The sequence below is a fragment of the Actinia tenebrosa genome, unplaced genomic scaffold (genome assembly GCF_029948245.1).
Source record: "Actinia tenebrosa isolate PJP-AT-01 unplaced genomic scaffold, QUT_ActTen_1.0 PGA_scaffold0__85_contigs__length_37466705, whole genome shotgun sequence".
In the NCBI taxonomy this organism is placed as follows: Eukaryota; Metazoa; Cnidaria; class Anthozoa; order Actiniaria; family Actiniidae; genus Actinia; species Actinia tenebrosa.
In genome coordinates, this window is record NW_028292569.1 from 7704555 (window position 1) to 7722284 (window position 17730).

Sequence of the window (17730 nt, forward strand, 5' to 3'; positions counted from 1 at the left end):
TATCATTGGATAAATCATTTTATAAACATGACAGATTTTAGATAAAAGCAATCAATTTATTAAATATCAAAAAGAAAAAGGACAAGCAATAATAAAGAAAGTGGCAGGATATAGAAATCAAAAAAGATAATAATGATGATCAGAACAAACCCAAATATTAAATATAGTAAGTTATCTGTGTTTGGAGTGCACCATGTTTTTAAAGATATAAATATTCATATTTACACTTTTGTAAATTTTATTCATGGCATTTTGGTAGAAAGTGTTGAAATAAAGATACCTTACCTTACCACAGAGTGTACATAAAATAAGTTCAATAAATCTGATATTTTATATAATAACATTTTTTTGTTATATTCTTTTATAATTATTTCAGTTATCACTTCAGGGTCCCTTTTCATCATCAGACTCTTTTTCATAGTGTCTATACTCTGGCTTAAGCTCCCACATATTTTTATGAGGATTCTTGGTGTTGTAGTGAGCTATTTCCTTCAAAATGCTTTTAAGATAAATCTGAAACACAAATAATACGTTTGTATTGGTGGATGACATTTATTCCTAAGAGTCAAAAAACAAAGTCATGGCAACCATGTTGGGTGTTTTTAAAATGGAGGCTAATGTTAAAGGTTATTGCCCCTTCAAAGTTCCCCTTTGCCCTCTTGAGAGGTAACTGTGCCTGTGAATCTCAGCAAGGACTGCAGTGACCTTGCAATAACAGAGACCTCCATCAACACCTTTCTGGACAACTATTCATGTCTCTCCAGGGAACTGTGAAGGGGATTATTGTTCAAAAACAACAAACATGCATGGCTGGGATAATGTAACATGATGATATAATCAGTTTAAGCATAGAGAATTGTAGTATAAAATAATATTTGTTAAAAAAAGCTTTTTTAGTAATACATGTATGTTAGATAACTTCTGATCAGTTTGTATAGAGTAAAGTCCTTAAACCTGTGAAATAGTCATCATACTAATGCACTTTAGTAGACCCTACTTCCATTGTTGTCTTTTGAGTCTATTTGACTACTACGTTGACTAGTAACTTTTATTTCACAGGTTAAATGCCTTCACTCTATTTCCCCTCATTAAATAAAGATTATTGTATTGTTTCATATTAAAGTGTAACATTTAGTAGCTTTTTTCAGTATAATTTTGCTTACAATAGGTTGATTTGTTATATTGACCAAATCCTTCAGGTTGTAGTATTGATGTTGCCCAAAGGCATGGAAAAGTTTGGCTTTTACTTCATCTTCAGCTATCCTGGCCCTCTTTCCTTCTTCCTTCTTTTTCTTATCATAATCAATCTATAGAATGATAAAATACCAATAAGTCAAGAAAAGTTTGCTATTTGCCCCTGGCTGGACACCATCATACACATAGATGCACTTCAGAAAACAATGCAAATGTACAATTGAGGGTTCAAAATTTAATCTCCTGGCTCAAGTTTGGATTATTCACATCCCACTTTTATATATGTCCTACTTACGTTCATTTTATGGTCAGAAACTGGTTTATATGAGCTGGTAACTACTGTCTTAAGCTGTTTGGCCTGCCTCATTGGTTTACTGGCAGTTAGAATGGATTGCCTGCAAAAGTAGTTAAAAACCAACATGTCATTTGTACTATTAAAACGTGACACAAACAGGTGGCACAAAGTGTAGTCTTGTCTTGCAAATACAAAAACAAGACCTGTATCCTACAAGTCATGCATCTTACAACTATGATCCTTGCAGTTAAGACCTAAAGATAGTTTCAAAAAGGTGGTATTCATGTTTGTCTTCTCTGGTTTGTTTTGCTGCGATCTGGTTATGTTTTTCTCAACATTTTGGCAGATCTTGGTCCGTCTTCTTCAGGATCTTGACTGTTTGAATATTCTTGTGATTATTAAGTTCCAGTGGTTGAAGCTCGGACAAGAATGAGTGAAATTTATTCACTGTGTATTGTATGCATTGTTGGGTAGTTATATATGATTTTATTACCTTTTGAGAGATAGGTATTCAGCATTGGAATGAACAGGTCTAAAATCTGCTCTCTGAACCACTTTTCCTTCTAATGAAACCTTATCTGCTGTAATAAGCCAATAAAATAAAATTCAAAGTAGAAATAGAAAATAAGCCTGTTTGCTGTACTGTTATAAGGCACCCAGGCATTGGCATGAAAAAAATAGGATAGCCATTATTGTGGATACAAATGGGGAAATACATGAGCATGTGCTACGCTTTGTCTCATAAAGCATGAGCTTTGATATATGCATAAAGATATGTGTAATACAATATTATATCTGAAAGGATGTTTTCTTGAAGAATAGTTTACTAAATTCCAAATATATTTACCTGGTTCTGACTCATCTGGTTCATCAGCACTTCCTATAATTGACAAAGAATACCGTTCAGTTTTTCTAGTACATAATAGGCCATGTTTGAGATATTAAAATTTTAGCCATCATAATAATGATTATGATTAATATAGCACCCTTCCTATGTATATGATGACGTTTGGAGAGACGGGTTTGCCTTTTAAAGTTTTCATCTGAGACAATTAAAAGGCAGCGCTTTCTCCTCAGTTATTTCAAGGCCCTGAGGGTTGGTCTGGCCAGGACACAAACCACAATCTCCTACATAAAGGTCCGATGCTCAAACTGACTGAGTTTTATTTGGTACAATGTTTTATTGAATCCTACCAATAAATGTTAATGGTGATCCACATTTCATACCATACATGAAGTACCATAATATGACTAAGGCCTTTCGATTGAGTTTGAATTTTAAGATATCGAAAGTGGCCTATTATTTTTCATCCCAGTTCTTACTAATTCACTTTATTACCTGTCGGTCCTTGTGAAAATACTACCAATGACTGGTCAACTTTGGACATTAATAATTTATAATCACTGGGAATTTTGGGCTTTTCATTCCCATCACTTCCACTAGCTAATGACTCGGATAGGTTAAATGTAATCTGTGTGATAAATAAAAAATACAATAAGGGACTGTTTATTTTTAGCAGAGAGGGGGGTGGGGTTTGGGGGGGGGGGGGGGGCGCAGTGGGATGTGCCTTTTTGGTTGCGATCCTTACCCCCTCCTCACCCTAAGATCCAAACAGAAATCGCACTCTTGTCATTCATCTTTGAATGAAAGGGGGATCCTGACCTTCATAATCTGCCACTAAAGCATTTCAAACTTACCTCATTCTTTTGTGTGTTTCTACAAAAAAGGTAAAAATAAAAGTCAAGGATTTTTCAAGAATATTTGAACCCACGGGGTTCACATTAACGCACGTGTCATAATGGATAACGTACTTGCTTATTCTCAGACTGCCTACAATGCCTGATTTGTCTGTGTTTTCCATCCATGACGTGGAGAGGTGTTTTGGCACCTTCAAAAATCAAAAATCAAAGGGTTGTATACTAAAGCAAATGAAAAGTATAATCTTGAAGTTTACCTCAATTAAAAGACATTACCTTAACAAGCCATACATCCCTTGATAACCCTGTACAATCAACTTCATTACTGGACGACGCCATCTTGTTTTTATTTTATTTTTGTGGTACGCTAAAGGCCTGGGTACCAAGAGGACTACTGTGCAACCGCCCAGCCACTGGGTACGAGTCAACGTAAAATGGGAAAAGTGCTCTCCCTTTCGGGGGGAAATCGAAGAAATAAATTCAATATTTTAAATAATATCTTTCTTATATTCTTTTATTTATAAAGGCCAAATAAGATAACAAACAGGATTTTTTACGCAAAATTAGTGTCATTATTTGAATATATATCCAACAACACTTATTTTTAACCATCTGGGGGGGACTTTAAAAATGATTAAAACCTTAAAAAATATTTCGAATTACTAGTAATTCTTAGTAGTTAGTTTTCGATTGTTTTTACGTGATAATGTTTCTTGTAGTTAGGCATGAGTGTGCCTTTAAATGAAAAACCCGGAAATTAAACCCTTTAATTGATTAAAATAAAAATTAATTCCTTAAAACGGGCTAAACTAAAAAAATAACCACGCAGAGCGAAAGAAGTGCTATTTCTCAATGATCGGGTAAAATGTCGAGGCTTTATTTCAGTTTCAATGGTTTTATTTAAATTTTTGATGAATCCCCATACATTTCCTTATAACAGTACACCACAGAAACCAAGCTTGGGCTACCTGTGCTTTCGTACGGCTTAAGATAAATGCTTCACTATCTCATTGGATAAAATGTTTTGATTGACAGATGTAAGGGCGTGAAAAACAAAGATTGCTTCCAATTGGATGAGAGCTCTTTATTGGCAATTTATTTCATGTGCAAATAATATTAACCAATAAAAACAGAGGGCGTTTCGATTATAAAATTCCATTGGACAAGACTTCGTGAATGACAGTTGAAAAAGCGCGAATATTAGACAGATTTCATTAGATAAAATGTGTCGCATTATCACGTGCAGATAATAGCCAATCACAATGCATATTATTTTGAAAGTAGTCTAATCTTATTGGCTGGTATTGTTTGACTGACAGTTGATTCATGTGAGGAACGTGGGAATTCATTAGTGAGTTTTCTGGTTTGTGGGGTTTCATAATCAAGTTGACGTGAAGCGAGAAAGTCAGGTATGTACCATTCTATTCCTTCAAAAATTACTTTAAGACTACAAATTTGTCTTGAATTTTTCGCTTTTGCCCATTCAAATGTGTAGCTTTAGACAGGGCCTTGCTAGTTAAAAGATAAAATAGCATTTTTTCTGATGTAAAACCCTTTTTTCTCTTCGGCCAAAAGACACGAGTTCATGACCGGCCGAGTTGGTCTCCGTGAAGTGGGAAAATGCAAATTGTTTTAGAACTTTCTTTACTTTGAACAAAGAACTTAACAATCACTAGTCCTTTAATTGTTTTTTAAATGTTTACGACAAAATGTTTTACGATTTTTGCACCAGGAAGAAAATTTTCATTCACGGTGTCCAATGGAGTGTTCAAAGCAACCACGAGTTACTGTGAAAGACCAAATTCTCTTGCTTTGTACAATTTTCTTAACTTTTTCTGATATTTTTTTTGTAGTTTTAATTATGTATTGTAACTTTTTCGAACGAAAAAAGTATCAAAAAAGATTAAATAAACTTTAAACGTTTTAACTTCAGTTGTTTTCGCGCGCTTTGCAAGTTTTACCCTCCAACTTGGATTCTCGTTTGAATAATAGCCTTTTCGTTGTTCTTTGAATGTAAAATTATTCATTTTGAGTAAATAAACTTATGATTCTCAGTTGTTATTTTAAGTTTTCTAAAAATTTTCAAAAATTTCAACAAATTTCTAACATTTCGCTTTTGGCGCGCTTTTCATGCTGACGAAAGTCGTCTGATAAAGCTCTTAAAACTTTTCAACGCCCGTGTTTATCTAATTATTCTTTCTTACAGTTATGCCAAGAATTTTTTTTTTCTATTTAAATACTGATATATGTTTGTGTGTTTTCCCACAGATCATTAATCATTATAGGAAGTGGCGATAAAGTACTTAGAAGCAAGAAGAAGACTACTGATATGTATCGTAAGACTCGAGTTGATTGTACATGGAAGATCTTGAACAAGTTCAAAGAAAATTAAGTTTCCTTTTATTTATTTGGTTGTGCGTGGCTGGACGTTGTTCTCGATCTTCCTATTGTTGCATTGCAGTTAGTTGGAAAGAGGTGGGGAGAGGCAGTTCCTAAATCAAAAAGGAACTCGTTCAAAAACAGTGAACTCGTCAGGTTTAGTTAGGTCTTTGACTTGCAAACATATGTGAAAAATATTCCGTTATGAATATAAAAATTTGGCTCGTTTGTTGCAAGTCAAAATATGCTCTGCAATGCTTTTTTTTCGATCTAGAAAGTTATTAGGCTAGCAGTAAGAGGGTTCCAGATCCAAGGCTGGACCCAGGGATTATTTGTTTGACAAGAAGCTACCACTATCTTAAAACTAGGTGGGGTATGGCGGATATTAGTGTTTTTGACTGGTCATCTCGACCAGGGTCAATTGGCCAATACTAAGCTAGTTTTTCAAATGAACTTTAGTCACCAAGTTGGACAACACATAACGTCGATGAAGACACAGGATCTACACAAAAGGTGTGAACTTTAGTTTACTGGAGTTCAGGCTTACTTGAGTAACGCTGGCCAGTTCAGATCACTCACTCCCCTCACACAGCGTCTAAGGTTAGATGCCTTCTATTCTTAGCTTAGACTGGCCAATTGCGTGCTCTCGTAAGACTAGGTACAGTCAGGATCACCCGCCGGAGTAATGCCCTCACTTCTCCCTTCGGTTGATGCATGGTTGTGATCAAAAATCCTGACTTGCTGCTCCAGTGTAGTCTTGCTTTTCAGTCGTGGCTCAAGTCTACCAAGAACAGCCAAACTCGGCTGCCTCTAGATGAGAAGACGAGTCTGCGATAGATTTTTGTTTTATCATGCACCGGGCATGCCAGTGGTAGCTTTTTTAGGATAGTGAAATATACTCGGGAAGTTTCATGATTGATGTTCATGCGTGTTTGTTTTTTGTATGTTTCTTGTTTCTTCCACAGATTATATGATAGTTTTAACTACATTAATATTTATTAGTTTAATGCTTTTTGAGCTCTTTTTGAGCTTGTTTTTACTTCGATAGCACATGGTAGTCATCATACTCTTTCATTACTCTCCCATCTTTCCGATACTTCTATCTTTCGAATATATTGTTTTCGACATCAAGTTTAAGGATTCGTTTTGTAGATTCTCAGCTTTTCATTCGATTACTTAATAGGTAAATGACAATAGCAATACATTCGTAGGTGTATGGATCTTGGATATTCCAGCTCTCTCTGAAGTATTTAGTAAACTTCCTTGAGAATCCTGGAATATTCCCTCTTATCTTAGTCTAATCTTATTCGGTAGCATGATGTAATAATAGTTTGGAGGGTGTGGGTCTTGGATATTCCAGCTCTCTCTGAAGTATTCATTTCTTCCTTGAGAATCCTAGAATATCCCCTCTTTTCTTAGTTTAATCTCATTCGGTAGCATGATGTAATAATAGATTGGAGGGTGTGGTTATGGATATTCCAGCTCTCTCTGAAGTATTCATTACTTCCTTGAGAATCCTGGAATATCCCCTCTCTTCTTAGTTTAATCTCATTCGGTAGCATGACGTAATAATAGATTGGAGGGTGTGGTTATGGATATTCCAGCTCTCTCTGAAGTATTCAGTAAACTTCCTTGAGAATCCTAGAATATCCTCCCTTTTTCATACACACATATATACTCTATATTATTATATATAATTATCATACTGCTGACGATGGGCGGGACCTTGGATGTTTCTCTTGTTTTACTATCTACTAAATAAATGATAAGATATAAAGGTATAGAGCTTACTTTATGCTTTTGTATCTAGATTTTATCTTTTACTCTAAACGCTATGTGTTTAGAAAAGTTACAAATAAACAGTTTTCAGACAGTTGTGATTCAAAAGTATACATTTTTATTTATGCTTTTCATTGTTAACCTTTGTTTGACAAATAATCTCTCAAAATTTCAAATGCTAAAATTCTTTTTTTTTCTCTCTCGTATCAGATGGAATAATATGAGGTTTATCTCAGGATTGTTCAAATATTCTTCTTTAACATTTGAAAATTTAAATTTATAGACATTGATCGTTATACAATTCAAATTTAATTTTTGCATTGTTATAGCAATGACTTAATTGAAGACCTTTAATTTTCTTTTTCTTTTTGATTGTTTGTTTCAGGTGAGGAAGAGGAACTTACTAAACCGTTACACTAAATTGTGTCCATTTGTTACTGATTTTAAGAGATATTTCAGCATGCAATGCACTAATATATTTTTTCCTCTTCTTTTTTCAGATCACTCCCTGTTAATATACACGCACACGCAGTTCCATTTATTACAACTTTAACCCTCGAAGGTCGTGCGCTTGCATAAGGTGGAGGACTACGTTTCCAGAGAGATTTTTCGGCTACTCTCTAGTCTCTGGTTTTTCGTAGCTGGCAGCGCAACAATAATTACACACTAGTCATTTTCATTGATAAAGTTTTTAAAAGGATTATTAATTGGCTATTTTTATTTGCTCAATTTGACTTTGTTTTTCTCTGGCACATTTTTTATGTCTTCAGTAAATAAAATCTAAATCACTCGTTATTGATTGCGACTTGCCCTCCTAATGGTATAAAAGTCTGAGTCTTTTGGATTGCAACAATTTCGAAGATGCCTTATTGAAGTTACGTTTTCAGCGACACCATTTTCAGTAAAGCCATGCATGCCCAACTTTAAGGACGTTTTTAGAGTATAAAAATAAAAAATGTGAAATAATTTGCACACACCCCTTTTGGCATTTTTATTTTTATATTTTATAGCGTGCAATAAGTTAGGCGTAGCCAAGTTTTGGTTTTTCAATGAATCAGCGTCGACTTTTGGTTTTTCAACAAACAAGTCAAGCTTTTTTGGTTCTTCAATCAACGTTTTTGGTATCAACGTTTTTGGTTTCTCGACAGATGCGTCAGCAAAGAATTCGTGCTTTTTTTGGTTCTTCAACATGCGTCACGAACATTTTTGGTGTTTCAACAACTGCCGCAACGTTTTTGTACATGTTTTTTCAACGAAGGCGTCGAGAATTTTTTGGTTTTTCAATTAGCTTGTCAACTAACTTTGGTTTTTCAACAAAAATGCTTTAAACGTTTTCTTTCTGTTTTTCAAGAAACGCGTCCACCTTTTTTTGGTTTTCAACGACTTCCAAGATCCTGTGGTTTCCTCGTACTATCAGTTGAAGGTGCTAATGCCAGACTCAAGATCCAATCCAAATGGGCGTTCAAAGATGCTTCTAGATGCGCTCCAAGATGATGTAAGAGGCCAGTTCTGAAGACGCTAATGGTTTTAAAAAGATGTTTGGCTATAATACTTAGTATTTATTTATATTTTCGTTATGTGCCAGAGTTTTTGAAAGTTGCAAATGTTTAAAAGAAAAAAACTTTTTTGTTTCGATTGGCATTTTGTTTTGGCCTTCCTGTCTCTAAAATCCACCCCAAACTCAGAAGTGTAACAGAGCACGCTCGGCTTGTAAGCCAAGAGGACTGGGTGCGATTCCCAGCTGAGTTGGTGGAGAAAATGAGTTGGGTTTTGAAATTAATATATACGTCGCGCAGTTTAATTTCCTGTCGTTAATGGTATTTCAATCCAATATAGCTGGCTGAGAATGACTTAGGAATAGTTATATAACCTTTGTATTTGTTCTTTTACCGCCCCTCGGGTATTATTTAGAATTCCATAGCTGAAATACTCGCACTAATTGGCTAAAGATAACGTATACAAGAGGGTATTTCACGTGGAATCGCATGAAAAGTCAGGGAACCCACGTTAAATTTGTTCATAAAATCGTTATATATGTTTGGTTATCTTTCCCATCAAAACACCAAATAAGCGTAAAAACTACTTAGAAAGAAACAAGAGAAGACAACTACATACAAAAACTATATATATGGTATGTTTCCGAAAATTAGATAAAAATCAAGAGAACATTTGAAAAGGTGAATTGCATGAAAATACAGCAAGCCCGCGTTGGCTTTATTGACCTGTAAATCAGAAAAGTCATATAATTATATATTTTTTGCTATGGGATTCAATTAAAAATTATTGTTTGACTCGGGAATCCTAAAGAATTTCACTCGAAAACCGATTCGCCGTGCGAAAAACCGATTTTCCCTTGAAATTTAATGTGGAATTCCCTCGTATGCCAATGAATTTGAACATAGTAATGACGAAGATGATAGTGAACTGTCCTTTGAAAATACAAGGCAATTGCATCGTAATCCTTATAGTACTGGGTGTGCAGTTGTTTGTGGGACAATATTTTCAATTTCTGCAAACGGTGATATAACTGGTTCGCTGAGGGGGAGCTATGAATTCGAGATGCAAATTATATCACCTAGCACATGCTATAGGAGTTTTAGAAACATTAAATAGAGTATTTTGAATTATTAAATTAATGGCTATCCAGCACTTATAAGAAAAACCACGTAGACATTGTCACATGTTAAGAGCACATCATATCGCAAACAAGCGAGTCCGCAAGGGAGTTTGGAGCGATATGATATGGAAAGTGGGTGAATAATAGAGGATATTACATGGGCGCGCGGAGATACGAAGTTTATCTTCGAGTGTTCAAAAAAGATCTCTCACGAGTGAGCGCAGCTTCGTCATTACTATCCCACTATCTACACCTTGGTTATTGGTGAACGAAAATGAAGCTAAATTAACCAAGTTATACCACTCTCTGTAGCTTGGTTATTTGGAAGCTAAAAATGAAGCTAAAATAACCACGATCGTCCTTTTTTATACCGTGGTTATTTGGAAGCCAAAAATGAAGGTAAAATAAACACGATCGTCTTTTTTCTTACCGTGGTTATTTCGAAGCCAAAAATGAAGCTGAAATAAACACGATCGTCCTGTTTCATGCCGTGGTTATTTTGAAGCCAAAAATGAAGGTAAAATAACGACGATCGTCGTTTTTCATACCGTGGTTATTTCGATGCCAAAAATGAAGCTAAAATAACCAAGTTTTAACAAGTCTTTGTACCTTGGTTATTGGGAAATGAAGCCATAATAACCAAGTTATACCACTCTCTGTAACTTGGTTATTGGTGAACGAAAATGAAGCTATAATAACCAAGTTATACCTCTCTCTGTACCTTGGTTATTGGTGAACGAAAATGAAGCTAAAATAACCAAGTTATACCTCTCTCTGTACCTTGGTTATTGGGGAACGAAAATGAAGCTATAATAACCAAGTTATACCACTCTCTGTACCGTGGTTATTTGGAAGTCAAAAATGAAGCTAAAATAACCACGATCGTCTTTTTTTTTATCGTGGTTATTTGGAAGTCAAAAATGAAGCTAAAATAACCACGATCGTCTTTTTTTTACCGTGGTTATTTGGAAGTCAAAAATGAAGCTAAAATAACCACGGTCGTCTTTTTTTTTTACCGTGGTTACTTCGACACCGTGACTTCGAAGCCAAAAATGAAGCTAAAATAACCAAGTTATACCACTCTCTGTACCTTGTTTATTGGGGAGCGAAAATGAAGCTATAATAACCAAGTTATACCACTCTCTGTACCTTGGTTATTGGGGAACGATAACCAAGTTATACCACTCTCTGTACCTTGGTTATTGGGGAACGAAAATGAAGCTATAATACCCAAGTTATACCACTCTCTGTACCTTGTTTATTGGGGAACGAAAATGAAGCTATAATAACCAAGTTATACCACTCTCTGTACCTTGGTTACACTGTATTGGGGAACGAAAATGAAGCTATAATAACCAAGTTATACCACTCTCTTTACCTTAGTTATTGGTAAACGAAAATGAAGTTATAATAACCAAGTTATACCACTCTCTGTACCTTGGTTACACTGTATTGGGGAACGAAAATGAAGCTATAACAACCAAGTTATACCACTCTCTTTACCTTGGTTATTGGATAACGAAAATGAAGCTATAATAACCAAGTTATACCACTCTCTTTACCTTAGTTATTGGTAAACGAAAATGAAGTTATAATAACCAAGTTATACCACTCTCTATACGTTGGTTATTGGGGAACGAAAATGAAGCTATAATAACCAAGCCTGTTTTACCACTCTCTGTACCTTGGTTATTGGATAACGAAAATGAAGCTAAAATAACCAAGTTATACCACTCTCTGTAACTTGGTTACACTGTATTGGGGAATGAAAATGAAGCTATAATAACCAAGTTATACCACTCTCTTTACCTTAGTTATTGGTAAACGAAAATGAAGTTATAATAACCAAGTTATACCACTCCCTGTACCTTGGTTATTGGTGAACGAAAATGAAACCATAATAACCAAGTTATACCACTCTCTTTACCTTAGTTATTGGTGAACGAAAATGAAGCTAAAATAACCAAGTTATACCACTCTCTGTAGCTTGGTTATTTCGAAGCCAAAAATGAAGCTGAAATAAACACGATCGTCCTGTTTCATGCCGTGGTTATTTTGAAGCCAAAAATGAAGCTAAAATAACCAAGTTTTAACAAGTCTTTGTACCTTGGTTATTGGGAAATGAAGCCATAATAACCAAGTTATACCACTCTCTGTACCTTGGTTATTGGTGAACGAAAATGAAGCTATAATAACCAAGTTATACCACTCTCTGTACCTTGGTTATTGGTGAACGAAAATGAAGCTATAATAACCAAGTAATACCACTGTCTGTACCTTGGTTATTGGGGAACGAAAATGAAGCTATAATAACCAAGTTATACCACTCTCTGTACCGTGGTTATTTGGAAGCCAAAAATGACGCTAAAATAACCACGGTCGTCTTTTATCTTACCGTGGTTATTTCGAAGCCAAAAATGAAGTTAAAAATAACCACGATCGTCCTATTTTATACCGTGGTTATTTGGAAGCCAAAAATGAAGCTAAAATAACCACGATCGTCTTTTTTTTACCGTGGTTATTTGGAAGCCAAAAATGAAGTTAAAAATAACCACGATCGTCTTTTTTTTTTTTACCGTGGTTATTTGGAAGTCAAAAATTACGCTAAAATAACCACGATCGTCTTTTTTTTTTTACCGTGGTTATTTGGAAGTCAAAAATTACGCTAAAATAACCACGATTGCCAGATGAAATTGAAGTGAAAACAGCAAAGCAGAAATGTCACACTGAGAAAGGAAAAGCATCCAAAGATGCGTTTGAAAGCCTGAAGGAAAGTCTACCAAAGATTACAGCCAGATCCTTGGACTTAGCCGCAGAGAAAGGAGCATCAACCTGGTTAACTGTAATTCCTCTTAAGGAAATGGGATTCGACTTGAACAAGAGAGAATTTAGAGACGCTTTACGTCTCCGTTATAATTGGTCTTTCAGAGACATTCCATCAAAGTGTGTATGTGGTGAAGATTTCTCGGTCGATCACGCAATGATATGTAAACGTGGTGGATTCGTAATTCAACGTCACAACGATTTACGCAATCTGGAGGCTGAGCTTCTTAGCACAGTATGCAACGACGTAGAGATTGAGCCCTTGTTACAATCAATCTCAGATGAGAAACTAAGCAAAGGAGCAAACAAAGCTGCAGACGCAAGACTTGACATCCATGCAAGAGGTTTCTGGGAGAAGCAACGTTCTGCCTTTTTTGACGTAAGGGTTTGTCACCCAAATGCAGATACGTACAAAGATCTAGATCTACCCAAAATCTACAAGCTACATGAAAATGACAAGAAGCGGAAATACACCGAAAGAGTAAACGAAATCGAACATGGAACATTTACTCCCCTTGTCTTTTGTACAACAGGAGGTATGAGTAAAGAATGCAAAACATATCACAGCAGGCTTGCTGAACTGATAGCCCGAAAGAAAGGTGAGGAGTACCACAAAACAATGGCATGGATTAGGGCCAAGACTTGTTTCTCTCTGTTAAGATCTGCACTTGTATGTCTACGAGGCTCAAGGACTATAAAAAGAACTTATAATGATATAAACAACATAGACTTAGACATTCAGGTTGCTGAAAGCGCCATTTTATAAATTTAGATTTTTAGCTTATTAACGTAGATTTTTAGATAAAGATACATAGTTATATATTTAATATATATTTCAATTTTCCTTATTAGTCAGTTTTTCATCTTATAATTCCTTCTTCTTTGTAAGTATTATATATTAACATATTCATATTTAAATAATGGACAAATTCTATTCGTTTTTTACAATCTTGAAAAAATGTATAAATATTTAAAAACTATTAATTATTGATTAGAGATTATTGTTATTATTAATTATTGATTTATTATTACTATTAATATTATCAGTGTTATTATTATCAGTATTAAAAATAAAAAAATTATTTATTTAAAAATAACCACGATCGTCTTTTTTTTTACCGTGGTTATTTGGAAGTCAAAAATTACGCTAAAATAACCACGATCGTCTTTTTTTTTACCGTGGTTATTTGGAAGTCAAAAATGAAGCTAAAATAACCACGATCGTCCTTTTTTATATGCTGCATACCACTCTATGTACCTTGGTTATTGGATAACGAAAATGAAGCTATAATAACCAAGTTATACCACTCTCTATACCTTGGGTATTGGTGAACGAAAATGAAGCTAAAATAACCAAGTTATACCACTCTCTGTACCTTGGGTATTGGTGAACGAAAATGAAGCTATAATAACTAAGTTATACCACTCTCTGTACCTTGGTTATTGGTGAACGAAAATGAAGCCATAATAACCAAGTTATACCACTCTCTTTACCTTGGTTATTGGTAAACGAAAATGAAGCTAAAATAACCAAGTTATACCACTCCCTGTACCTTGGTTATTGGTGAACGAAAATGAAGTTATAATAACCAAGTTATACCACTCTCTTTACCTTAGTTATTGGATAACGAAAATGAAGCTATAATAACCAAGTTATACCACTCTCTTTACCTTAGTTATTGGATAACGAAAATGAAGCTATAATACTGAATAAGAACATGCGTAATAAGTAAATTACGAGCCTTAGATGAAACGACTGAAGAAGAGTGCCATACAAGCCTTTCACAACTTCAAGTCGCGTAAAAAATGAGCCAGCTCAACTAGAAACTGTGGACAGCTGTTTCGGCCTGTATTGGGCCTCGTCAGCACAGTGTATCTAGTGAGCTGGCAAACCCACATACAGGCCGAAACAGCTGTCCACAGTTTCTAGTTGAGCTGGCTCACTTTTTACGCGACTTGAAGTTGTGAAAGGCTTGTATGGCACTCTTCTTCAGTCGTTTCATCTAAGGCTCGTAATTTACTTATTACGCATGTTCTTATTTGATATCCGAGCCCATTCCACACGGCGCACTGCCATATCTTTCTAGTACTATAATACTGAACCAAGTTATACCACTCTCTGTACCTTGGTTATTGGCGATCGAAAATTAAGTTATATTATAGCTTTGTGCTGGAATCAAGTATAATGATCAAGTATAATTTTGAAACTGTTTTGAAAAAACACGCAAAATCGAATCAAATCAAAACCATGAATTCAGTACATTAGTAAAAGTAGTTGTATATGAGTGTAATGTTTCAGGCTTTAGGTACATAGAACCCCACATTTGATCCTTTACTGGAATCGAACCAGCTCCGACGTGATGTGACGGATAGCCACTAAGGATTTAGTCGTGGGTATGCATGTATGGCTTGGAACGAAATTTAAATTAGTCTTTGCTCTTCAGCCAAAAATAACTCAAAATCCTGAAAATATACATGAAATGGTTTGGATGAAGAAATGTGAAAATTTTTTTTATTAAGAGACATGTTTTTGGGTATCTTGGACGGAGTTTGTATGTGGTTGATTTCTGGTTTCAGATATTTAAAAATAGGCACTAGATAAAGGCTTTACACTGTCATGGCTGCCCTCACGTGATGGAGCAAAGCTAGAGTATAAAATATATCATAATGAAGTAATCCAAAGAGGCTTTGCACTATCACGTGATGGCAGCCATAACAGGAGGCATAACAACAGAGTCGTTCTCCCCTGGGAAACAGATTTCTTTCTCAAGTAAATCAGATTAGACCAGATCAGTCAATTGTTCCCGTCATGGCTGCCATCACGTGATGGTACAAAGCCTCTATACGTTTTGCCTTTTAACGGAAATGGCCAAAAATGACCTATTTTGCTACATTCCCAAGTTGAGAAGAAATTGGGTCGAGTTGACGTTGCAGTACATTGTAAGGCTGTCTTAGGGGACAATTTTCCATGATGGTGTCGTTTTCGTCCATAAATGCCAACTCAACCAAGAGTGTTTCACTACTTCACGATGACTATTTGTTCAAACCTTATTATAACTAGGATTCTTTAGCACTACAACTTACCTTTATACGCATCATTTCCGATTGCCCAGGAAGTACAAGTTCCGACTTCCAAGGTCTGAAGGCCATGAAGACTGGTCACGTGGGCAAAACGTCATGTTAGTGCATGTTATTAGCTGGCTGGCAACCTTCGTGAATAGATCTTTTTAATGATACGGCGGCCATCTTGGATGATGGGATAGCAAGAGGTCAAACTCGTAGAATATTTATAAAGCATATAGAGTGGCGATGTGTTACGTTTTCAAATAATTTGAAGTCTTGTGGTGTTTCGCATATTGTTCCAGCTACCAGCAAATTCATTTGCTTTTTAGAAGTGCTTTTCATAATTGAAAAGTGTAAAATATATAGACTAGACATCCTGACAGCTGTGTAATCTATAATTTTTCCAATAGTTGCCCCCTCGGCATCCCATAATGTCTTGTTCAAAACGATAGAATTCAAAATGGCCGCCATATCGGTAAAAAGGTCTATTGACGAGTATTTGAAATATTAAATCTAATCCCAGACCTTTCCCCAATCACGTACTGAAGTAGTGAAGAGATGTGTACGTGTCTACCTATCTAAACATTATCCGAACTTGAATGTAAATGCAAAACAGTGCATGACTTCTCAGACAGTATATTTGTGTGTTGTCAGTAGGAGGGATTGGAAAAAGTGTTAATTAAAAATGGAGGTTTATTTCTAGCTATTTTAGTCGACGGTAGATTTAGAAGATTGAGTTTGATAAAGCAGCAAATCTATTATCATCTAGATATAGCCACATATCATATTTTATTTTATTCAGTTGGGTCAGGGTCTTATGCAAAAGAGTAGAGTGAGTGTAGCCTTAGGGAAAACACTGATCAATATCTATACTGAAATCAAAGGAATTTCCATTCTCTCTCTAACCATAATATTTATTCAAACGCGCGGGGGTGGGGAGGGGGGTGTTGGCGTGGGGAAGGGGGTGGATGGAGACAGACAATTGATACATTTTCATCGCAATACGTTCTCGAGATAAGTATATATTTAACTGACCTTTAACGAATTGATTTCGTGCAGACGGTTCCAAGTCAAGCAGGGCGACCAGGACTAGCAGGTCTAGATAAAACTTGATGAAATATCGTACTAGGTACAGGAAACATAAGTCTTAATCTCTACTTAACCGTCAATCTTGCTGGAATTAGGCAAAACGACCCTCTGCATAGACTGTGTACAAATTACTCTGTTTGATATATCCCTTATATGCTTTGGAATTAAACGATATATATTACTAAGGCGGATTGAGGAATTGTTTAGCCGGCTAGGTCAGGAAAGGAAAGGACTAAAAGTCTGAGTACTAGGCATGTCAGAGGCGGCTGAGAAATCTTCCAAAATACACTAACAAAAAATATCTGAATAAAACAAAAGGGAGATTCAAGATAAATATTTCTAGCTGCACCAGAATGTTTGGCTATTTCAATCTCGGTAATCTCCAGTAAACATTAAGGGCCTATACAACACTTGGCACTACGTAAATGCTGCAGAATCCTAATATATAATGCTCAATTCAGTAAACACTGTTCTAACGTCATGACTACGGCAGGTTATCTTGGTTCAAGTTAACGCCCAAATAGAACACTAGAAATAGCCAAGATAAATACATCGAGCTATGCTGCCTATTTCTTGTCGATCAGCAGTTAGACATGACCTTAAAAAATCAGGCATAATTTAGAGGAGCCTTTTGCTGGTCTATACTTTTGGGACATTCAATATACATTGCTCCAGATTTGAGGCTTTATGAAATACGTTTTCAAATTTGACGGTGCTAGTAGGGGTCAAAGTTTTTTTTTTCTTGCTGCAAAAGTCATAGTCGATTTTTTACATATAAATAACCTGTATTATA

The 17730-nt window shown here is 35.5% G+C and overlaps 1 protein-coding gene across 1 annotated transcript; it reads right to left on the reverse strand.

The window, feature by feature from the left end:
- Positions 1 to 35: 35 nt before the first annotated feature.
- LOC116300299 (general transcription factor IIF subunit 2) lies at positions 36 to 3563 on the reverse strand. The gene is made up of 9 exons (XM_031709135.2): positions 3464 to 3563; positions 3302 to 3378; positions 3188 to 3206; positions 2829 to 2961; positions 2337 to 2369; positions 1983 to 2070; positions 1490 to 1589; positions 1164 to 1307; positions 36 to 513 (listed from the first exon to the last, which is right to left on the reverse strand). Exons 1-9 carry the CDS (start codon positions 3524 to 3526, stop codon positions 385 to 387), a joined length of 786 nt encoding a protein of 261 aa, XP_031564995.1. The 5' UTR covers positions 3527 to 3563; the 3' UTR covers positions 36 to 384.
- Positions 3564 to 17730: the final 14167 nt, after the last annotated feature.

Bases quoted from the DNA above. Each gene is read 5' to 3' on its own strand.
- LOC116300299 (XM_031709135.2), bottom strand. From the start codon at position 3,526: ATGGCGTCGTCCAGTAATGAAGTTGATTGTACAGGGTTATCAAGGGAT. The intron at 2,071-2,336 runs GTAAATATATTT...GGCTTATTACAG, and splicing joins ACCAGATGAGTCAGAACCAG to CAGATAAGGTTTCATTAGAA. The intron at 1,308-1,489 runs GTAAGTAGGACA...ATCATTCTATAG, and splicing joins TTTCTGACCATAAAATGAAC to ATTGATTATGATAAGAAAAA.